The sequence below is a fragment of the Saccopteryx leptura genome, chromosome 1 (assembly GCF_036850995.1).
Source record: "Saccopteryx leptura isolate mSacLep1 chromosome 1, mSacLep1_pri_phased_curated, whole genome shotgun sequence".
Classification (NCBI taxonomy): Eukaryota; Metazoa; Chordata; class Mammalia; order Chiroptera; family Emballonuridae; genus Saccopteryx; species Saccopteryx leptura.
In genome coordinates this window covers 222,418,960-222,443,815 of record NC_089503.1, presented here as the reverse complement: position 1 = coordinate 222,443,815, position 24,856 = coordinate 222,418,960, and the positions used below count along the sequence as shown (strand labels likewise).

Here is a 24,856-nt window from a genome sequence, read left to right as displayed (position 1 = left end):
CCTTAGACTTCTCCCAAATTCAAATATGAATGTAATGTTTGTCCTCTCTCGCTTGTATTCTTTTAGACTTGCATTCTGTCCTGGCCATCTGAGAGGATATATTAAATTTTATTATAGGCTACAGAATACTTGAAGAGTATAATTTAAAAAAATAAAATTATAGGAATATACACATTTTAACAATTTCCTGCAATATGCTGTGGTCAGTATAGCAAGCAAGAATGCCAGCTAGCAAGGCTCAGGACGAGTCTAGCAGTTACCATTCTAAAGGACAAGGCATTGCCTTGAGAATGAGGCTATCAGTCATTGGTAGCTTGTTGGACCAATCCCAACCATAAAGTTAATTTTAAAATTATTTGAACCCTTTTCTCAGTGAACATTTTTTTGGCCTATAAAGAGGCTGTATTTCTATGTAGCATTATAATAATAAAATAAGAGATGGTCACCCACCGACACATTCATATTCCTATTATGGAACTCCTTGCAGTCATGCTATTTGTAAAATAGTAGTAAGTGAGTTTCCAAATAGGGACAACAATTCATTTCAGCCACACCCTGTATGTATTCTAGATGCTCAGATGACAGCACTGTAGAAACTTGATTGCTTTTTAGTCCTGTCCAAGGTCCTGATTGAGAGGATCACTCTCAAGCTATGGGCTGAGCTCTAAAGGCTACATTCTTATCAGCAGTGTTCAGTTAGTTCAGAGAGTTGGAAACATGGATCTTCCCAAAGACATTTTTTTCTGTGCATACGTTCAAATTTCATCTGGTATCAAAGTCCTCTCTGAAAAATTTCTTTTTATATTTTGTGTAAAGTCTGTCCATGTAGTATCACTATTTTAAAGACATTTTCATTAGGTATAGAATTCTAGGATGCCAATTTTATTTTCCTATCTGCACTTGAAAACTTTAACTCCATTATTTTTTGACATTTATTATTTCTGATAAGTGTGTTGTAAATCCTAATTTTATTCCCATGAAAGTAATGATTTCTTTTGTCTATGGTTGTATTCAACATTTACTTTTTACCAGCAATTTAAATTCAATGTACCTAGGTGTGTGAGAGAGAGAAAGTGTGTTTGTGTAGTAATTTATTCTTCTCAAAATTCTATAAATTTTTTCACTTGTATTGTGCTGTCTATCATAAATTTTTGAAAAATTTCAACCATTATTTTTTCATAAAATTGTTCTATACATTGTGTCTCTTCACTTTCTTGGACTTAAATTACACACATATTAGGTTGTTTCATATTATCCCTTAACTCTTGGATGTTCTGTTATTTTTTGTCACCCTTTTTGAGTATACATTTTAGTATTTTCTATGAACCTATCTTCCAGTGTTATGATTGTTTCTTCAGCTGTTTTGAGTCTACTGATAAGCTTTTTAAAGGTATTCTTAATCTCTCTTATTATGTTTTCTATCTCTAACATTTCCATTTGACTCATTGTTGTAGTTCGCAAATGTATTAGTCTTCTCAGACTGCCAACACAGAATACCACAACAGTGTATATGTGTGTATGGGAGAGGGTGTTGTTGAGTGACTCTTTTCAGTAAGTAAACTGAGTTTGAGTTTTCTTGTTCTTATGGTTACCAGAAGTGTACCATTGGCTTCAAATTCCTTTTTCTTAGACAGGAGTCTGCAATTTCAAAGACATTTTCTCAATGTTAGTCCTTCATCTTTAGCTGCCCTGTTGATATCAGCCATGAACTGTGTCCCTCTCCACACTTATTTCCTTTTTAGGGGTAGACTGCCGTTGCTTGTTACTTGGTGCTTGCTAGTCTGGTGGTGAGGGCAAGAAGCTCTCTGTTGTCTTAGCACAGACTCCACTTTAGACAAGCTCTGTGTTTTGGGGTCTTAGGGCTGGCCTTTCTCAGTGGTCATGTCTTTTGTCTCCATGGCAATCAAATCCCACCTATAGCTCTAGTTGGCCTATAGGCAAGAGTTTCTTTGCCCTCTTATAATTGTTGCAGACCTCCAATGTTATTGGTATAGGAACCTGTGCCCAGGACTTCCCCAGGGGCAGAGCATGTTTTGTTTTGTTTTAAACCATTCCCTTGGCTACACTAGATCTATACCTTTGCCCTGGTAGTGACAGGGTTTTCTGCTCCTCCCCCAGAGGCTTACGGCTCTGTTTCCCAGAGAAAGTTGCAACAGTGCTTCATGCTTTTCTCATAGCAGTGACCAGTTCCCTCTTCAAGCCTGTAACACAAGGAAGACACTTGGCCATCCTGCTGTGCCCACAGTCTTTCTCATGAACAGGAGATTGAATTCATGGAGAAGAGCTTGTGAGTGGTTGTAAACTCCCCCTGTGTCTGCAGCTCCGAGGGGTTTTATACTCTTACCCTCATTCACACCTGATTACCAATCCATTAAAATGTGTGGCTGAATACTTCTGACCTAGTTCCAGGCACTGAGCATCTCTTCCTTCTGTAGTCCCTCACTCTGGGCAGGTGCTATATCTCATCTTTCCTTGGAGGGGCCTGAGATTCAGTGGATTTGATACTTCTTGGTTGACTGGTGACTTCAGATCTTGGATGTGTTCAGCAAAGTCATGATTTTTATTAGTTTACAAGGGTTTTTCCTACTCCATTAAAAGCAACCCTATTTTCAGCTTTTTATACCCAACAGGAAATAGAACTTCTGATATAAACTCAATTTGGCAATACTTTATTCATTCTCAACTATATGCTTTCGAGCTTATTGAACATCCTTTCCAACTCTTAAGCCTGCTCCTTCATAAATTACAGGCTTTATTTTTCATGCAGATATTTTCTTGAGGATCAGGACATAAAGCAGCTTTGTTCAACAGTGGTTATACCTGCCATTATATTAAGGTAATTGTCAGAAAGAAAATGAGAGTACTTTGTGATCTTGGTCAATGTAGTTACAGTCTAAGCCAGTTTTTGCAGACATTGGCATGCATCAGCACCACCTGGAAGACTGTTCTAACACTCACTTTTGCCACTCCAAGTTTCTGAATAAGAGCATAATATTGAATCTCTACTCTGTTTTCCCATTAATCATGTTCATATAAAACATGACTCCAAATGTCACTCTAAGAATTAGGATCAGTAGATAAGAAAGCAGTCCCAGGCAGTTTAGGTGACTTATAAAACTAGTAGGCATATAAATACTTCCACGCCCAGGCATTCTGTCTCTACATTTAATCTTATTTTTAATTATAGCATCCTACATCAGAGACAAACGAAATCTGTAATTGCTGTGTATGCGTATATATATGAAAATTTAAATGGAAAATAATCATGCTTGTAAGACAAACTTAGAATGAGTGACTAAAACAGACACACAAGAGAAATATGTATGGAGGGATTAGGAACATCTATATTTGCATCTAGAAGAGCTGGGATCTAGATCGTAGCTCTTCTGCTTACTTAGCCATGTTATCTTGGGAAGATGTTTATCCTTTAAAGCCTTAATTTCATCTGCATTGGAGCTAATACTTATACATTTCTTGTGTATTAAATTAAACTTGTATATAAAGTGTTTGACATCATAGTGCTTTATTGGATGACATTGAACACTGATGCAGGGTATCCAAATAATCATAATTGTGATCATGATTAATAAAATATTTATACCATTTTATTATGTAATTTAACCATGATCGAGTTTTTGGGTAGCTTTATAAATTTGAAATTAAATTTTAATGATTAAAAATTTAGCTAATGATTACTTGTCAGAAAACATTTTCTTTAAAGGGCCAAAGAGTAAATACTATAGACTTTGCAGACCGTGTCATCTGTGTTGCAACATAATTTTATGCTGCTGCTTTATTGTGAAAGCAGCCATAGTCGATCCACAAATGAGTGGACGTGGTGTGTTCTAATAAAAGTTTAATTACAAAAACAGGCCACAGGCCATATTTTCCCTGTAGATTTAGTTCATTGACCCAAGCTAAGAAGGTCAAGGGTAAAACAGTTTGAAATCATGGAGTCATAAGTGTTTGTACTCATTTTCCTGGAAAACACAGAATGAAAACATTCAGACTTTCTTTCTATGGTAGGTCCAATAATTCTCCCTATGTCCCCGAAACATGTCCTCATCCTAATCCCCGGAACCTGTTACATATGTTACCTTACATGGCAACAGGAACTGTGGTTACATTAAAGATCTTGAAATGGAGAGACTGTGCTGGAATGTCTGACTCAGGAGGGCCCTTCTGAGAGGGAGGCAGGAGGGCAGAGAGGAGAGGAGATGCTATACTGCTGGTTTGCAAGGTGGAGGAGGTAAACAGGAACCAAGGAATGAGAGCAGCCTTCAGAAGCTGGAAAGGCAAGCACACAGATTCTCACTGAGAGCCTCTGGAAGGCACATGGGCTGCTCAGCCATTTTTATAGACTACTGACCTCCGCGGCCTTAGGACACAAATTCGTGTTTTAAGCCACTAAGTTTGTGGTCCTTTGCTGCAGCAACAATGGGATGCTACTACATTAACCTTGTTTTTAGTTTGTGTGTAGGTGTGTATTTAATCATGAGACACTTGGTGCATGGTAATAGCTACAAAATAAAAGAAACCTTGGTTGAAAGGTACTTGGAAAACTCTTCTTGCTGAAAAAAAGGGATAAAGTTATGAATAATAAGGAAAGGATCTAGTATTTCTCACTTCATCCTATTTTGGTTTTGAGGAACTAAACTGATTATCAAATTTTGGGTACCTTTTTTTTTTAAATTTTGAATTACTCTTCATTAAAAACAAAAGAAATAAAACTGAAACAAAGTTCCAGGTAAAGGAGCATACAGGTTAATGTACTTATGTCATTTTTATTTGATGTATTATAGCCTAGAGTTTTGCTAAATTATGAAGTTGCAATTTATAGCTTCATATAGGTGATATTTAGAAAACAAAAACACTCACCAGTGTTATATAATTTTCTACCATGTATTTAATCGCTGTTATAGAAGACTCATGGAAAAAAAAAGGACTTTTAATTAGAAGGCCAGGGTTTGTATTCTACTGTGCCGTTTTTTCCAATGGCCTCTAATTCTGCCAATATCTTGCGGGAAACCAAATGACAGTTCTTACCAAAAACAGGAAAAGGCAAAAGATGATTGGGACCAGGGAGCTCTGAATCTTATTTCATAGCTTCACAGCTGCTCAGATTGCATCAGTGTCTTTAATTCTCTTAAGCAGTCACCATAGCTAAATTTTATTTCTGTGTTAAGCACTATCATTTTATTATCTTGTCCTTTGTGAATATATGCAGTGACTCTGAAAAGCCTTATCCTTTAGCCAGTGCTTGTATTTTCAATAAAAGCTACTCCACAGATGTTCACATGAGCGGCCTGCATATGCAAGCCTGGCTGGTGGCCAGCCAGGTAGATTAGACTGGCTTGGGTGTTCCAGAAACACAGTTATTCTTTCCACAGCCTCAAATGAATGTTCAATTTTATTTCTTTTGAATGGGATTCCTTAATCTCTTCATTTGTCTTGTGGGAAATACATTAAGATTCCTGACTAGAGCTCACAGTTATTCACTCTTTCTTGGTCTTTCTAAAACCTATTAGGATAAGTAAAAAAGAAGCTGTTAATTACATTCAAGAACATACTTTCACCTTGATGCATTTTTTTCTCTTGACGTTTGCTTTGTAGTCTCTAGGAGGTAAAAGGAACACTCTAATTTCTAATCCACCAAATAATTAATTGACATATTTTTTAAAAAGGAAAAAACAAGAAAACAACAAAAGTATTAAGAGTGGTCCCTGGTTCTGGCCAGGTAGCTCAGCTGCTTGGAGCATTGTTGTGGTGTGTCAGGATGGTGGGTTTGATCCCGGGTTGGTGCACATACAAGAATCAACCAGTGAATGCACAGACAGGTGGAACAGCGACTTGATATTTCTCTCCCCACCCCCTCCTCTCCTCTCTCTAAAATCAATAAAGAAAATAATAAATAAAACCCAGATTAGTAAGATTAAAATCATAAAAATATAATCATGGAATGAATAAGGTTTAAGTTTGAATACCAAAATATCTGTAAAGTATCAGTTTAAATACTTAATAAAAATATGTAAAAGTATTCCAAAAGAGGGCACTGTTTCAGCAGACATCAGAGTTCCCTACAACTGCAGGCTTCAGCTTCGCCAGCTGTCCTCTCCTCATTGTGAAGTGGAAGGAGTTTGGAGGTGTCTAAGTGCTTTTGTGGGGCATTTCTGTAGAATTGGTCCCTGGTGGCTGGAAATGTCCAAATTCTGCTTACTTAGATACAGAGATTCATGACTCAGCATGTCATAGAAGAAAGTAATAAATCGAGTGTCTCACTTTATCTTTGGAAACTAAAAAGTACTTTTAAAGATTTCTAATTTCCCATGGGCTCCCATAATAGTTTTCTGTGGCCTAAAAATACTTTGTATTAAGACAAAGCCACTACACATGGAGGTTCCTCTACGTGGATGTCTCGATGATATTAAGGGCCAGATTTATGAGATCTCAGCATGCGAGTTAGTCATGCGTTTGCTTGTGTGTGGTAGGGCATTTGGGCTAGGCTGCATGCTAGAAAGGGACCACCCAATCTTTGCATTTGACCTACCTAACAAGCTGCTACCAATTCCAAGAGGAAAATTCATTAATACCATAATGAACAAGAATTGTTTGCATTGCTTGTGAATATGTCAGCTACAAAACCTTTGCCTAATTTGATTCTTATAGAGTCAGTCTGATTCCATTAGTAATTTGATAAAAAGCTGAAGCCAGTTGGCTCCAGACCAGGTGTCAGTATGCCCCCCAGCCCACCAGCTCAATGCCACTCTGTGTAGTGGTGCTCTGTTCTGTAAAACAGATGTTATGATTTACTCCAGACGTCCTGCATTTTATTAGGAAGTGAAGTAGTCACTTACTTATCTCATTCACTTAGTTTTCAATGGACCAATCAATGAACTGAACACATGTGGTCTGTAAATTCTGATCCCGTGTTTAACTTTTACTTAGAGTATATGCTTTAGAATGCCATTACCCCCATCATACTTACAACTTTCTCTTCTACACAGTAGGCTTCTCTGTTCTTTATCGGTGAATTATTTTAAATCACATCCAAAAGAATTACTTGACGTGGTTTTCAGATGTTGTTTTTCTTTCCCCTCTGGAAATGATATTGATCTTATAATTCAGAAGCTTGATTTTATATTTAATAAAGTTTTCTGGTTGCAGTTAAGCCAATTTGTCTTATTGGTTTTCTAACAGTTACAAACTGATATTGAGACTGTAGATGTGTATACAAGGATAAGAGAAGCTGGCTACCATCTCAGGAGAAGCAGAAAATCAGCAGTGTTGGTATGCCACTTCAAAGCATTTCCACTCATGGGTTTGGCCACATGGGATAGGTCAGTTGGCAAATGAATGAACAGTCTTATCCAGACATTCAGCCAATGTCCAGTTAGGTTCTTCTATATCCTATGTCTGCTCTATTCTGTTCTCTGCCACTGTATTACAGAGAAAAAGAAGTGGCAAACACCTGCAGTGACTGGATACTTTGAATATTTTGTTTCAGGATAATTACACTCTGTTCACTATATTTTCCAGCACCATTTTTGTTTGTATGTTTCCAGTGCAATTATTTGTGCTATTGTCTTTTTTCACACTATCCAGTGTCTTTGGTCAAATGCAGTGAATATGCCTTTTTACCCATACTGATTGTAACAAATAATGATCCTTTAATGCTTATTTGTTATAACATTTTAATTTATAATTTTTTAATTTATTTTTTATTATTCTGAAGTTGGAAACAGGGAGGCAGTCAGACAGACTCCCGCATGCGCCTGACCAGGATCCACCCGGCACACCCACCAGGGGTCGATGCTCTGCCCATCTGGGGCATCGCTCTGTTGCAACCAGAGCCATTCTAGCACCTGAGGCAGAGGCCACAGAGCCATCCTTAGCGCCTGGACCAACTTTGCTCCAATGGAGCCTTGGCTGCGGGAGGGGAAAAGAGAGACAGAAAGGAAGGAGAGGGGGAGGGGTGGAGAAGCAGATGGGCGCTTCTCCTGTGTGCCCTGGCCGGGAATCGATCCCGGGACTCCTGCACGCCAGGCCGACGCTCTACCACTGAGCCAACCAGCCAGGGTCTTAATTTATAATTTTTAATAAAGTATAATAGAATGAGACATGAAAGATCAGCCCTCTATATTTTCTTTTATTTTTTAAGTACTGTTAATTCCTTTCTCCTACACCCTAATTAAAATAAGTTACTTCTTCCATTTATCTGCTTACACCTCCAAAGTCAGAAGTGATAGTAAACAGTTGTGTGGGGTGGTGTGGAATAGATAACTGTGGCCAGTGCCAAGGGAGAACTGTTCTTAGTCACTTTTTCTTTGAAAGTTGCAAACTGTATGTCTTAATTGAGAATTATGGTCACTTCACAAAACTTCATTAGAGCAACATGTATATAAAAAAATTTATAGGCAGTTCTGGCTGGTTTGCTCAGTGGTAAAGCATGTACCAGGCGTGTGGAAGTCCCTGGTTCAATTCCTGGCCAGGTCACACAGAAGAAGTGCCCATTGCTTTTCCATCCTTCCCCCTCTCCTTCCTCTCTGTCTCTCTCTCTCTTCTTCCCGCAGCCAAGGCTCCATTGGAGTAAAGTTGGCCCAGACGCTGAGGATGGCTCTATGGCCTCTGTCTCAGACGCTAGAATGGCTCCGGTTGCAATGGAGCAACATCCCAGATGAGCAGAGTATCGCCCCCTAGCGGGCATGCCGGGTGGATCCTGGTTGGGCGCATGCGAGAGTCTCTCGGCCTCCTAGCTTCTCACTTCAGAAAAATAAAATAAAATAAAATAGTTTTAAAAAAAGTTATGTGCAAATATTTTATGCGTCAGAGATTGTAGCAAAATTAATTAATTTTCAAGTATAGCTTATATTTCCTCAGGTTTCTTTTCTTTTTTAGCTTTGCATTATAGACTTAAATAGTAGTGATGGCTTATTTTTGAATGTATGATAGTTTTGGGGGAGAAAGGAAAAAGCTTTAATTGGCAATTGCAAATAATCTAGAATTCCTGGATTTATTAATAGTTTGGACAATGTTAGTTTCAGCCCTTCTCAATTAAACTTTCATTTGTGAAATATAATGCATTATACTGGGGAACAAAATTTTTGTTGCATCCATAAACACACTTGTTCTTACCTAATTCGAGCGAGCTGATCTCAACTCTGACATTAGTTTTTCTCTGTAAGCTACAGGGGTTTTTTTGCAATTCAAGATTTTAGGGTTTCATCTTATTGTAAAATTTTCAACATTTAGTTTAACATAATGAAGTAGAATGTCTTCTTGGGCATCATCTTTGTGAAAATATAATAATTTATAATAATGCAGTAAATACACTAATACACTAAAAGGTATGATTGCATCAGAATTTGTCTACAATTTCAAAATAGAACATATTAAAACACTTATTTTAATCATAAAATTTGCACAAAACTTATTTAAATTCTATTCAGGCAAAAATTTGTGTTTGTAGCTCTTGCGTTTGTGTACTTGTTGAGGACAATCTCGTTTGATGCTCCAGCAGTAGTCTGCTCATCACTAACATAACAGCTCCAAGATTTTCGGGAAACTTATCAAAGTGACTGTCCGGGAAGTGAATCTTAACGCTCATGTTACATCCAATGTTGCAGAAAGCCAACAGCATCCTTTGAACCAGAAGTTCATAGTTTTCTGCTTTTTGTTGCCAAAGAAGTTCTTTGTAACATCCACAAAAGACTGCCATGCTGCTTTCTCCTCCTTATGCATCTTCCTGGCAAATTCTTCGTCACGTATGAGGATTCAAATTTGAGGTCCATCGAATACACCTGCTTTTATCTTCTTGAAAGACAAGGCAGGAAAAGCAGAAAGAATATGTTGAAAGCATTCACTTTCTCTATTCAAAGCCTGAACAAACTGCTTCATTAAGCCAAGTTTGATGTGAAGTGGGGGAAAAATGATCCTGTCTCGATTAACTACAGGCTCATTCACAATATTTTGCATCCCTACTTCCAGAGCTTCACGTTTAGGCCATTCCTTCTGTGTCCAGTGTTTCTTCCGATCTCGGCTGTCCCACAAACACAGAAAGCAAGGATACTTTGTGAAACCTCTCTGTTGTCCTAGCAGGAAATTTACCATTTTAAGATCCACACAAATGATCCAGTTATGCTCCTCATACTTCAGAAAGTCAAGGACAATTTTTATGTCATTATAATCTTCTCAGATGAGTTGAATAACCAATTGGAACCACTGCATAAACATTACCGTTATGTAGAACACATTTCAGACTCTGTCAAGAAATAGCTACCATTCTTTTGGACTGTAAATGGTAACAACTGCCTAGCTGAGAAGACTACTGATATCATGACAGTAAACGAAGTGTTTGTCTTCGTAAAAAAGTCCACAAAAATTTGTTCACGTTTCCTGAAATGGGATACTTTAGCTGACCAGTGAAGTACATTCTTTTCTTGAAGCCCGGAGGCTAATAACTCAGCTGCTTTCTTTGATAGGCCCAAATCTCTTACTAAGTCATTCAATTCAGGTTGGCTAAACTGCTGAGGGGTTAATGACTGCTTGGCATCAGAAGAAGACCCTTCAGATTCTAAAACCATTTCCTCATGCATCTTATCAAAATACACTTGATCACCATGTTCACTTTCTTCGTCCTTAGAAGAAATAAAACCATTGAAAACTGGAACCGGGAGTGTCTCAGAGTGTGGGATAGGTCGTATTGCTGAAGGAATATTAGGATATGTGATCCTATGCCATTTTTTCTTGCGGATGCCCTTTGTATGGATCGGACAGAAATAACAGTCACTGCTGTGGTTCTTAGGTTCACGCCAAACCATGGGAATACCAAAAGGCATTCCTTTGTGTTTTCCTTTTGTCCAGTCACGAAGCATTTTCTCACAATTATGACACACATTATGAGGAGCCCAATTCTTGTCTTGATCGCCAAGGGGAACTTGAAAATAGGCAATGTATGCATATGTCACAAATGATGAAATATTGCACCTTTGATGTTGAAGTGTGTAACAGCCACATATATAACAGAACGTGTCAGGACTATTCTTACATTTACGCCTACTCAAAGAAGCCACGATTCAATCTTAAAATAAAATAAGAGAGTGTTTTTATCAGAATAATTTTTTACATTTAAAAAGAACTAAAATTATGTAAAAGTGATGTTTGTAAAACGTTAATTGCCTTATGGTTATGTTCAATCCAAGAGTCATTGCACTTTAACTCCAATTTAAAAACCAATGCATGCCATTAAATGTAACAAAAAGAAACTAAAATTGCATAAAAACTAGAGCATGTACCAAAAAACAGGTTTCAGATTTGGAATCAGTGATGTGTAAATATATAGAAACAGTTCTAAAACCTCATGCAATGGAAAATGAAAAAAAATTGTTCCCCAGTGTTATATATTCAATGAATTTTTATTTTAAGAACTTGCAAAGACCTATACGTTATATTACTACACAGGCAAATTAGAATGGTTTTTAAATAGCAAAGCATACTGAACTTCATAAGACTCCAAATATTAAAATTAATGTACCACCTCTCTGAAAGTAAATTTTAAAAATCTAGCCTAAAGTCATATTAGTGTTTTCTAATAATATGGGTTGTAAAATCTAAATAAAGAATTATATATTGAAATTTCCCTTTATTTTAGTTATTCTGTAAGATTTACTGCACTTATTTTTTTTCAAAATATACAATTTTTGGAGTTTTCTTCTTAGTTTAGGTGTCTAAAGCTAGGATGATGTTCAGTAGTTTATGATCATCAAAACCAGAAGAAATCAGTTTTTTAATATAATAGTTTAAATTTTTATGATGCTTAGAAAATTCTGAATTAAATTTAGAATAAAATATTTTGTTATTTTAATCTGTCTAAATATTAGAGTAGATTTAATTCAATAGTATATTAGTGATAACAGTCAAATAGTAGACTTTCACATGGAATTATTACAGTTTGTCCTCATTTTGTCTTCCTAGAGCTTTTACATTCTATTCATTTTACAGCTCTTTCAGTAATGTACAACACGGATTAAATACTTTGCATGGCTGAACATATCTTACTGATCTATATTTCTGCTTCAAAAACAAAAACCCATTTTTAACGATATGCGATTCCCCCCCCCCCTCTCTTTCAGGCCTTTAGTGAATTTGAGATTGAGCAACATCAAGAATGTGCTTATGATCACTTGGAAGTATTTGATGGAGAAACGGAAAAATCACCAATTCTTGGACGACTGTGTGGCAACAAGATCCCAGAGCCCCTAGTGGCTACTGGAAATAAAATGTTTGTTCGGTTTGTTTCTGATGCGTCTGTTCAAAGAAAAGGCTTCCAAGCTACACATTCTACAGGTCAGCCAATTAGGGCCCTGTTTCTCTTTTCTGACTATGTTCCAGGTTTTTCTTTCTGTGAATACAGTGGATCCCACAACAGGATCATAAGTGGATTTCCAGGCATAGCAGAAAAAATCTCACTGGAGCACTGTGCGAAATATTCAAGAACCACATAGCATGCAATCTAACTAGCTTTGCAGTCACGGAGCAGTTAGGAAGAAACCTAATAGTTTGGTCTGATTCGTGTTCAAATGCAGTATGATCAAGTAGGATTATTTCTAGAATTTATTTTATTTTAACTGCAACAGTTCAATTTTTATGTCATATTTAACAGAGAGAAATCTATAGTTTGGTATTCAAAAATTATGTGTTCTCTACCTGGTTGGCCAGTTTTTGTGTTAATATTTTTTGTAAATCAAATTTGGAATTCTTATTCCCATTTAACAGAGCCTAATTTTTCCCCTCTTATTTGGCATGCAACACAGTAGTTCTGTAAACCTAATCCCTAATACAACTCTTACAGATACAGCCGTTCTAGAAGTCTTTAAGAAATAAAATATAATTTAGAAAAATATGGAAAATTTTAGGGGAAAATGTAGAATAACATTTTTATAACTTGAAGCCAATTTAATAATATATTAATAATGTCTAGGAAATGTGCTTTCTTTCAGTCTTTAAAAATACCAAGTTTATTGCAGATGTTTACTAAAGTCATTTAGCTTATAGTGCCATCTGGTGGTATTACCTATTTATAAACTATTGAGACTTCTCGGAGAAGTCTATCTTGGTATAGAACAGTATAAAACTCATCTGCATCAGCGACTTTCAACCTTTTTTATCTCGTGGCACAGGTAAACTAATGACTAAGATTTTGCAGCACACCAAAAGTATATTTTTTGCTGATCTGACAGGAAAAAATAGGTGTACTTTTAATTCATTCACACTGGACGGCTATTGTTGTGTTTGTTGTCATTTTTTATGTGATTATATAAGGAAAAAGAGGTCAGTATCTCTGACCAAATAGTCAGATATTGTATGATTGCATGTTTTAAAATTCTTGTGGCACTCCAGTGTGTTACAGCACAATGGTTGAAAATCACTGGTCCAGAAATCACCAAATAGAAGGTGACAGAAGACAATTTGACTTTGGGTGGTGGGTATACAACATAATCAAATGTCAAAATAACCTGGAGATGTTTTCTCTGAATCTATGCACCCTAATTAATCAGTTACTACATTACAATTAGTAATAAAATAAAAATAAATAAAATAAATAAAAAGTCACTGGTCCACATACTCAGCCATGAAACAATTTTAGTGCAGTGATTTTTGCCACAGTTTCATGCTGATTGCTTGTGTTTTCTTTTTAATTTTGTTTTAGAAATCTGAATTTTAATTATTTCATTGTCTAATACTATTTTTCATTCTAGTATATTTTATCATGAACATTAGATTTATATTGAAGTCTGTGTGGCTATGAATATTACTTGTCAGGATATTTATCTGATTTATACTAGTAATGATTGGACTCATAAATAGCACTAATTAATAATTCTTCATGGTTACCATAAATATTTTGGCTTAAGAAAAATCTTTCATGTACCATAAATTTCATACTAACAAAGAATTTTCCATACATTTAACATCTACTCTTTATGTTTCTGACAACTTATCATGTGAAGAAGGGGTAGAAAAATTAGAATCCCATTATTCCATCAATATTTTTCCGAAAGTACAGAGTTCATGATATATATAGGACTTTCTTATTCTGGCTATCACTGGTTCCAAGAATGCAGTATGAAAATATGCTGTCAAAACTATCAAAATAGCTGATGATATTGTATTTTTAAATTACCTATATGTAAATTCCCATATTTTAGCTTAATACATATTTTCTTTAGTAGGGAAAACATATCTGTTTACTCTTTGTGAACGGAAGATAAAGATTATATTATGTTCCCTTGTGTCATTATACGTGTATCTGGGTTTTTAGTAATACTATGCCATTACACACATGGAAACTTGGGAAGATATAATTTCTTTGGATCTTAGTTTATTCAAATGTAAAATAGTAATTTCAAGGTTTCTTACAGTTATAAAACTCATGACTCCTTCATTTGCCCGGCATCTACTCATGGAGCCTATTTGCAGTGTTTAAATTACCATTAAGAATCCATTGGTAGGATCTAATTCTATGTATATTTTCACTTTTTAAAAAAATTTTCAATTAAAATTGATATTCCATATCATATTTCAGGTATATAGTATAGTTTTTAGACATTTATATAACTTACAAAATGATACCCCCCATGAGTCTAGTACCCACCATTTTAAGCACATACTTGACAAACATTGAATGTTCAATAGAGCTTTATGATATAAATGTTATTTTTTTTTATTTTCTTTTTTATTTTTATTTTATTTTTATAGAGACAGAGAGAGTCAGAGAGAGAGGGATAGATAGGGACAGACAGACAGAAACAGAGAGAGATGAGAAGCATCAATCATTAGTTTTTTGTTGCGACACCTCCGTTGTTCATTGATTGCTTTGTATATGTGCCTTGACTGTGGGGCTACAGCAGACTGAGTAACCCCCTTGCTCGAGCCAGTGACCTTGGGTCCAAGCTGGTGAGCTTTGCTCAAACCAGATGAGCCCGCGCTCAAGCCGGCAACCTTGGGGCCTCGAACCTGGGTCCTTCTGCATCCCAGTCCGACACTCTATCCACTGCGCCACCACCTGGTCAGGCTATAAATATTTTTATTTTTCAAATAAATTGAAAATCTGGGAGAGTTGTTAATATGTATATTTCTAAAATTATGTCAAAGCCTGGGTTTTATCCTAATTCTGTTTATTTACTTTTCACTATAGTATATTTTCTCTGAAGTTACAAGTTTTAGATTAGAAACCACACTGATACAAAAATGGACCACTATTAATTGAAGCAACAGGTAGAGATTGAATACTTTCTTATGTAAATTTTAAAAAATCCTGTGTTCAAAAAATCTAACTGATTAGTCTCATTTTATTTCCCTGTGCAGTTCTCATCCATTCAAATCCCCATCTGAACAAACTCAACCTCATTTTGTTATGCAAAATGTGCCTGGGATATTATCTACTCCAGTACTGTCATCTCAGAAGTGAGGAATCTGGGACTGAAACTTAAATGACAACCACATAACACAAAAAATAACAGTTGGAATTAGGGTCCTGGCTTTCCAACCTTTTTCTCATTTGCTCCTGTCAAAATATATGTGTGTGTGTGTGTGTGTGTGAGAGAGAGAGAGAGAGAGAGAGAGAGAGAGAGAGAGAGAGAGAGAGAGAGTCAGAGAGGGACAGACAGGGACGAACAGATAGGAAGGGAGAGAGATGAGAAGCATCAATTCTTCATTGTGGCTACTTAGTTGTTCATTGACTGCTTTCTCATATGTGCCTTGACTGGGGGTCTACTGCAGACCTAGTGACCCCTTGCTCAAGCCAGTGACCTTGGGCTCAAGCTGGTGAACCTTGCTCAAACCATATGAGCCCGTGCTCAAGCTGACGACCTCAGGGTCTTGGACCTGGGTCCTCCGCTTCCCAGTCCGACACTATCTACTGTGCCACCGCCTGGTCAGGTGCTCTTGTCAAAATTTTATTTGTGAGTTTTTTTCTTCATGTATAAATATATATTTGCCCTCCCTTAATAGCTTTCTTGGAATAGTCTGGGTAAATTTATTCTATACTGTACTTTCTGATAGCCATATCTTCTGAAGTATTCTTATGCACTGCCTACTATGTATTTTTCCCAAAAGCTTTCTTTTTAACAAGTATTATATTCCATAACTTTTTATCAAATATTTATTTAATATAAGCTTTGGATAACCCTGTAAAGTACTAGTAATTTATGAAGGAAAATTAGGAATTTAAGGAGATTTACAGGAAAATAGAAGGAATTCTTGCCTTTGGACAGCTTACAGTCTGACAAGTTAAACTAATTTTCAGACATTTCGGAACTTCTGATTTTCAGTCAATTTCTACTAATAAGACATCCAAGTCCAGTACCATGTCTATCCACTTTTTTGCTACATTTATAAAGTGCTTAACATTATTTACTAACTTCTAGGATACACGTGACTGTTATTGATGGGCTCTGAAGTATACATTTTAATTCGCTTCATTAAATTTATATTTCTGTATACAATTTTATTTTTATCCAGAAGAAGAGCTTCTAATATTCTAAATTTTAAAACCAGGTGATTGGAAGTATGCTTTAATTGTAGCTTCATGGTTACTTTTTCTCAAGCAAAACTACAAATCCATGGGAAATGGACCTCACTGAAGAATTTCATTTTCCTCTGACAGTAGGTCCGATTTCTTGTAGGTCCAAATTTATTTTAATCAGCAAATGGTATTGTTAAAATTTTAAATAAACTAAATTTAAAAAAGAACCTGTATATGTGCTCAGAGGATACAGATATAACACAGAAAAGAAGCAGGAAATGTGAAGAGAACGTAACATTTTAAAGCATGGCATTGTCTGGTGGGGGTTTTTCTGTAGCACAAAACAACACACTATTTGTCTATGCCATTTAAAAATCAAATGATACATCAGTGAGCTCCTAAGAGAGGAAATTATTTTGATCTAACTCAATTAACTCAGAATGTCCACTAAAAGCATTTATAGGCCAAATTACAGGACCTCTCCTGGAATTTAATACTTTACCAGGAAATAAGCAAACCTGTCCTTCCAAACTAAAATGAAGGCCACCCGGGCTTCCCCTCCCTCCTCTTCCCTTTCTTCCTGAGTTTCAGTTCCTAGTTCTCAGAATTCTAGCAGATGCACTGGTAGCTGGCTAAGTGTGTTCAAGCAGTCGATTTAAAAATGGTATTGCTGACATGCTGACCTACTTCATTTATATTTTTCTGACTTGGGAAATGAAAAAGGATATTGGCAGGAAATGTATTTACTGTGTTTTAAACTCTTCTGTTAAAGGGACCATGTTAATTGACATATTGAATGTATTTCACAAGCACTCACAAGCAATTGCCTCATGCTTCCTGCTACTTTCTGCTCGTGGAATTTCTCTCAGGACATGTAAAAGTCATACCTCTTGCCTCTTGCATGTTGTAGTCAGCTGTTCGTCCTTAAAAAGTTTATCCTGCAGACTAAATTCTCTCTTTTTTTCATGGTTGGAAAATTAATTTCAGATTTATTATTTTGAGCCATCCATAGAAACCCATAGGACTCACAGGATCCATAGGATTATTTGAGTGCTTCACAGGAATGCAGTTGGGCACTGAAACAGATAAACAAAAACAGGGGCTTTTTGAAATATGTTAAGTCATTTGTTTGTGAAACGATGCCACTTTCTAGTTTTCCATAACACTGAATAATAACACCTTCTGTCGTTTTCAGGTAGAAATAAATTTAGAAGTGAGAGAATGGTTAGACTCCATTGAAATTGCAGTTGGACCAGTTAAAGCTCACTGGGCTGACTTGTTTCGTTTTCCCTGGGCAGAGTGCGGCGGCCGCCTGAGAGCAGAACCCAAACCCAGAGACCTGTACTCGCACGCTCAGTTTGGTGATAACAACTACCCAGCCCAGGTCGACTGTGAATGGCTAGTAGTGTCAGAACAGGGCTCGCGACTCGAGCTATCCTTCCCGATTTTTGAAGTGGAAGAAGAAGCTGACTGTGGCTATGACTACGTTGAGCTCTTCGGTGGTCTCGATTCAACAGCAGCGGGGCTTGGTCGATTCTGTGGATCAGGGGTAAATATAGTACCAACAGGATACCATTGACATGATGAAAAATGCTGTCAATTCATGGTTTGACATATGTACCGTATACAAAACAGCAGCGTTTTTACAAAACACAAAACATAAAACGTTATGTTATTAATGGCTTGACACATAGAACATGCCTTGCCCTTCTACCACGTCCCATCCTAGTGAATTTGCTCGGTAATATCAAACGAGACAGATGAGTTCAGTAGTTATCATTTCTCGTCACTTTCCACATTCTAAATTTTATATTTTTGGTCTTATGATGTTATAAATATTTACCTTTTTGATAATATAAATGGAATATACTTAAACACACATTTGACAATGTTGTCGCCTTCCTAAATTAAAGCATAAAGAGAAAAAAAGTATGCATGTCATTCAGACTGACATTCTCTTTTCAACAAATATATTTGGTGGGAGTGGCATGTCCACCACTGGTGCATGGGCTCAGCCGGATGTTCAACTGCACGGTGTCTCTTGTGCATAGGACAGACTGGATAGAATGCAAGATACAGGTCAGAGTGTCACCATGAGAAATAAGAAAAGCTTAAGGTTTTTTCAATGCTTTATTCCCAGAATTCTCTGCATTGATATCCAATGTTCTGAATATATGTTTTGTTTTGAAGACATTAGTCCCACTTTTTTGAATGTCTTATCAACATCTATTGCTTAAATAATACCATTAACTCCTGTCCAAATACCAACTGAAATGGAACCAAAAACCTCTTGGGACTTAGATTATTAAAACAAGAAGGAATGGATAATTTGGATTCTGGAAGTCACTCTGCCTCAGAGCAGCTGCTGAAACAAGTTTAATGTCTCTTTATCCTTTCTGAACCTCACTTTATTTATTTGTAAATTAAAGGAACCTAGCTTAACAATTTGGGGGGAAACACCAAGTTTGAAATAGACGTACATATATTCAAAGCTCACTGACTAGCCATGTGATCTTGAGCATGTCATTTGCTTCTCTGAAATTCATGTTTTCTCAACTGTAAGATGAAGGAGTCTCCCATATCCACTTTGCAAGGATTTAGGAGGATTAAATGATAGACAAAAAAAAAAAAATCCAAATGTGAATTACATTACAGAAAAAATGACTCATTTTGTTTTTTATTTGTTTGTTTTTTCTTTAGCCACCAGAAGAGATCTATTCAGGTGGGGATGCAGTTTTAATTCATTTTCACACTGATGACACAATCAACAAGAAAGGATTTCATATAAGATACAAAAGCATTAGATACCCAGATACCACGCATACCAAATAACTAATACCAAAACCTCCTTCAGAAAATAAAGGAATGTGCGTAATGGAGAGAAGACATATTTTTTTTAAATGAAGATATTAGCACAAATATTTGTATAATGAATCTGAACAGAAGAACACTGTATAACCAGAATTATCTCTGTACTGAAAGAGGCTTCCAGTGAACCCTGATCAGCATCACCAGGATATTTGAGCTCCATGCTTGACAGTACAAATGAAGCTGGTAAGAGGGCACAGCGTGTTTCCAAGAAGACTCCAGAAGCTTTTGTTCACAGTTCGACACAGATGCCTCACAACTCAGACAGTTAGGTTCAGGGTCTGTGACCCTGCAGAGTGTTCTTTTTTGACAATTTTGCAAGATTTGGGGAAAAATAAGATGATCTTGCAAGTCATAAACTGGAAAACCCTCTCCTTGTTTCTTAGAATAATTGCTTTGGCTCTGTATCTTGGACTCAGTGTCAACCAGATCCATTTAAGATGTTGTGAAATGGGAGTTGTGAGAGGGCGGTTTGTACTTGACATGTAGATGTGTCCAGCGTTGGAAACTGGAATATTTCAGCTTCATTATTTTCACTTGCAGGCCAGACTAACCTCTTCAAACACAAATCATCTTGACACCACTTTCTTTTACTGATATTCGGACAAGTTTGAAATGTCAATGGTTTCTGTTGTTGGAATTAGGCAGCATTCATGGAAGTGCTAAGAAAGTGCCCAGTTGATTGGTAAACTCAGTTCTTTCAGTGAAAGTGCTGCTTTTCACACCGTATGCAAGAAGCCTGGTGATGTCTTTGGAACTTAATGAGAAAACTCCCGACAGGTGTGAACCGGATTCTTCTAAGTGACTGCCTAATGTTTCATGCTCAAGTTTCCACTGCTGCTATCGTCTTTCTTTTGTTGTTCATCTGTTGTCGTTGTTATTGTTGATGTTGTCATGGTTAATGTTGTATTTAAAACAAAAATGAAATGAAGCAAACGTAGGCCTTGTAAGAATTGAAAGATCTCTCTCTCTTTTTCTTCCTGGGATTTACTTTTTTTTTTTTTTAATGCAATGTTGGAAAAAGGATTTGTTTCTGAAAGACTTTCTATGGTGCTATTCCATAAACATTTTTTTTAAAACAAAGTTTTTGACCGTGGAGCCAACCACCTGTAGACTATGAATGTCTCCCTATGTCTGGCTGGTGGCATTTGAAGACTAAAGATTTGTTAAATGTATTAAGAGTATATCATTGCAAGGGCAGCGCTTGTCCTGTGTAACAACTACTTATAATGCCTTAGAATTCTTGCACATGATCAAACAAACAGATCCTTCTAGAAACACATCTTTTGAAATATTGAACATAATAGTGTATGTTAACTAGCAGCTCTGTGAGGAAAATCCATTTCTGTGACAGAACATTGGGTATAAATATGTTGACCTGCTTTTGTTGTAGAAAATGACTTTCTGCTCTAAAGCGTGTGTGCTTTTAATATTGATGTGTATATATATGTGAGCTTGTTCGAGTGAGCGAAGTTATTAGAGGGTCAATAGTAGTGGTTGGTTGAAAAGTGAAATTTTATGTGCCAAGTTCTACTAGAATCCTGTTTGAAGTAGCACCTTTCTTAAGAGGTTTCATGGACAAATAATGGAAACTTCTAATTATTATCAATCTGTTAGAAAAACGGCTCTTTAATTCAGAGAAACTCTATTTTGGTATTTTTTATGTTAATGTAGATTGCTGTGTGAAGTAGCTTCGTTTCTGTTAGCTGTCCATGAACATTCAGCATTCAATAAAATTGGGTATTTTTCTTCATTTTTACAAAACTAAACTGAACACACAGACGTAGCTTATTTGTTTTCTGTTATTGTTGCCCTGAAAAATCTTTTCTTGCCTATGAATTATAATATGTAAATACATTTTTAAAACCAATTTTTTTATCTTACTGAATGTTGAACTTTGGAAATGTATAACTATTGCCTGCAATACAAAGGGTTTCTAGTGGAGCTGAATTATTCCAGTAACAACTTCTATATTTTTTTCTCTCTAATCTCCAATTAGCCAAAGTTTATCAGGAAAGGAAGAGATAAAAGAAAAAACATTAAACCTAGTGTACAACACTGTGCCTGGCCCAGTGCTGGGCACCTGCACTAGCTCTTTTTAACCTTTGCGCTACCCTTTGAAAACTGGGACGATGTTCTCACTGTGTAATTCAGGGACCAAGGCTCACGGAAAGGATGTAACATTCCCAAGGTCACAGTGTAAAATTAGATGTTGAGTCCCAGCTTGTCTGATATAAAAATCTGTGCTTGTCCTACAAAATGTAGTAGAATCAATCTTGACATATGTAAGTAGTAGACTTTTTTATGATGAAACTTTTCCACATTGAGTAAATTTTAGGGGTGAATTACAGTAAACCTTTGAGGGTAAACATATTGTTCTTTTCAGAAACAGCATGACAATTCGATATCAACTGTAGATAACTTTAAGGACCACAGTTAGTACTAGAAATTTAAAAAAAAAAAACAATAGTTCAAAGTTAGTAAATATTGGCCTTTGGTTAAAATAAATACATTAAATTTTCTTATCTGCTGTGGTAGGGGAAATGTAGTATTCTACTTTAAGAAATATTCTGGACATTCCAGTTTACATTAAGCTACAATGTGCTGCTTCAACACAAACAAGAAGTTAAAGTACAAAGGTATCTAGAAAGCATATAGAGCTGTTGTCATAACTTAGGTCTTCAGTGTGGACATTAATTTTTATTGTGTCTTATGTCCAATATCAGTACACTGCATATTATTTTTATATTAATTCAACTTTCGCTTAAATGTGTTGTTAAATGCGAATACAGACAACTTCATTGTTTTGTTAATAATTGTTAGTGTTCTAGACATTTTATTAAATTAATTTTGTAAATTATTTTTAACCCTTACATCTATTGTTGTTCTTTCTATTTGCCACAGTTCTTATTCCTATACATTCTATACACAGAAAAAAAACTGCTTCCACTTCCTATGATTTTATTAAGTTATTTCAAAAAATCATTAACCTAGATTATTGCCATGCCTTAATGTATCTGAATAAAACGACATTTTTAAAGACATGAATGAGAAACAGCAATTATATTTTCAAAGTCCCCAAATGATCCCTGCTAATATTGGCTGGATTTTTGCTATATAAGTTTAATTTTAATAATACATCATATTATCAGATTCAAATTCTGTCCAATTTTGTTTTTAAATATCTTATTCTCTTTATTTGGTTTATATTAGTAATATATTTTTATGGTAAGCTTTAAATAGGAAATGTTGTTCTCCCATATAGAAAACCTCAAAAAGCATTTAATGATTATTACTCTTCAGAAGAATAGAAGTTATTTTTTAAAAGAAGCATTAAATTATATACTTGCTTAGGAAACTATAGTCATATGTGACATTGGAAGTGACTTTTACTTAACAATTATCAAAATGTTTGGAAACTTTATTTAGTGATAAAAGGAATAAGACCTACTTTTTGGAAAACTTTTAATACGACTTGTTAAATCTGGCATGGGAGGAGGAAAACAGGAAAAATAATGACCTTCTAAAATTTTATAACATTAACTGCAGTAATGCCTTCTACCTTATAAGAAACATGCATAATATGAAATTATTAAAAAGAAAAAAAGCTGTTCTGTGAATGAATTAAAGCATTTTATGCTTCAGCACATAGTAAATGGTTGCCAATGAATACTTAGCTTTTAGTCAGTTAGTGTTATTGTTATAAAATTAAAAAATTTTGCCATTAGCTAAGGAAACAATTGTTGGCAAGGCCAGCTCTGATACACTGTGGGATATTATTATTAGTCTTTAAACTTTCCTTTGACATCTACTGTTTTCATTGTCCAGTACTCAACCTTCCCATCTGTCACTATCCATCGTTGTATCCAATCTAAATCCAGGCTCACCATGTGATTCTAGCCTTCACCACGACACCTCATTTGTGCAGAGGCTGATGTAAGATGATTGATTCCAAAGAGATCATAGGCCCTGAGCCCTACATTTATATCCTTCCTCTCATACAATATCTTAAATAATAATTAATACAGTAGATATCAACTTCTAATTTTAGAGGACTTGGAGGTAGAAATATATTTGGGTTGAAGCTTATGCAAAGAGAAGATCTAAGAAGCCAATACAGTGGTACCTTGAGATACAAACAGACAAACATACAATTTTTTTTTAAGATACGAGCTGCGACTCGGTCTGTATTTTTGTTCAAATCCCGAACAAAATTCCGAGATACAAGTCGTGATTTGGGAAGCTGCCGCTAGTTGGCGCGTTGGCGCACGGGTCCAGTATCAGCAGTTTGATATACGAGTTGACTGACTTATGAGCTCGGTTACAGAACGAGTTAAATTCATATCTCAAGGTACCACTGTATGCAGTTTAAGATATGTACAATACATTGAAGGTCCTGGCAGTTGGGCCTTGTCTTGCCTTTGTTGCCAGGGTGAAAGTGTTGAAAAAATGGTGAAATGACCTGTGTTGTTATGTATTTTTTCTATATGAATACAAGCTAGTAGCTTCACCTATCCCTTTGCCCTTACATTGCTCTGTCTACCTATATTTTTCATATAGCCGGAAATTTTATTATACAGCATTTCATTTTTGCCCAATTACCAAAATAGGAAATAAGGTTATTCAAACTAATATATAAGGTCTACCGGAAAGTTCTGTCCGTTTCTATCACAAGTTTTGACACGTAAGCACATGTTTATTTGGCGCATGTGTGCCTCTCTATTTTTATCACTTAATGTATACATACTGACGTAGCAAATTAACTAAAACAAAGTTGATTCACGTTAGTCTTATGTGTGAAGCAATAGTGTACCCATGGCTACTGATAAAGTTCATTTACGCCGCTGTATTGTATACGAATTTCAACAAGGAAGAAATGCTACAGAAGCATGTCTGTCGCATCCACCATATTCCCTGGACTTAGCACCCTCCGACTATCACTTGTTTTTGTCCTTACAAAATTTTTTGAAGGGCAAAAAGTTCAAAAATGAAGATATCAAACAAGCACTGGTTCAATTTTTCGCGTCAAAAGATAAAACATTTTTCAAAAATAGGATATGCAAATTGCCCTCACGCTGGCAAGAAATCATTAATAATAATGGCAATTATATTATTTAATAAAGTTTATTGACGGTAAGAAAAATTTGTATTTTGTTTTATTCCAAAAACGAACAGAACTTTCCGGTAGACCTTATATAATCGTTTAAACGTGCTCAATCCATCAGTGTATTTGTAAAATTAGATTTTAAAATACAGATCCAGTGGTGCTTCTATTAAATAATATCACAGTCTAGGACAATTATATTAGTCATAATGTTTGACTCTACAGCAAATTTAAGGACTGACAAACTTCATATCCACTAAAAGCTCTTTTAGGAACTTTCTATAAGAGTAGTTATAGAAATTTAGATATAAACAATTTTCAATCATGATTCCCTCATTTTTTAAAAGATAATATCAGAATCA

At 35.8% G+C, this 24,856-nt stretch overlaps 1 protein-coding gene across 2 annotated transcripts in view; it reads left to right on the top strand.

The window, feature by feature from the left end:
* The window catches only part of TLL1 (tolloid like 1), a 202,133-nt gene extending 179,952 nt beyond the window's left edge, over nucleotides 1-22,181 (top strand). For both annotated transcript variants that reach the window (XM_066386943.1, XM_066386936.1), the window contains exons 19-21: nucleotides 12,129-12,342; nucleotides 17,821-18,071; nucleotides 19,223-22,181. In XM_066386943.1, the coding sequence (XP_066243040.1) occupies nucleotides 12,129-12,342; nucleotides 17,821-18,071; nucleotides 19,223-19,354 (597 nt within the window). In that variant the 3' untranslated portion in view covers nucleotides 19,355-22,181. The remainder of the gene's footprint in view (nucleotides 1-12,128; nucleotides 12,343-17,820; nucleotides 18,072-19,222) is intronic.
* The last annotated feature ends 2,675 nt before the right edge of the window (nucleotides 22,182-24,856 follow it).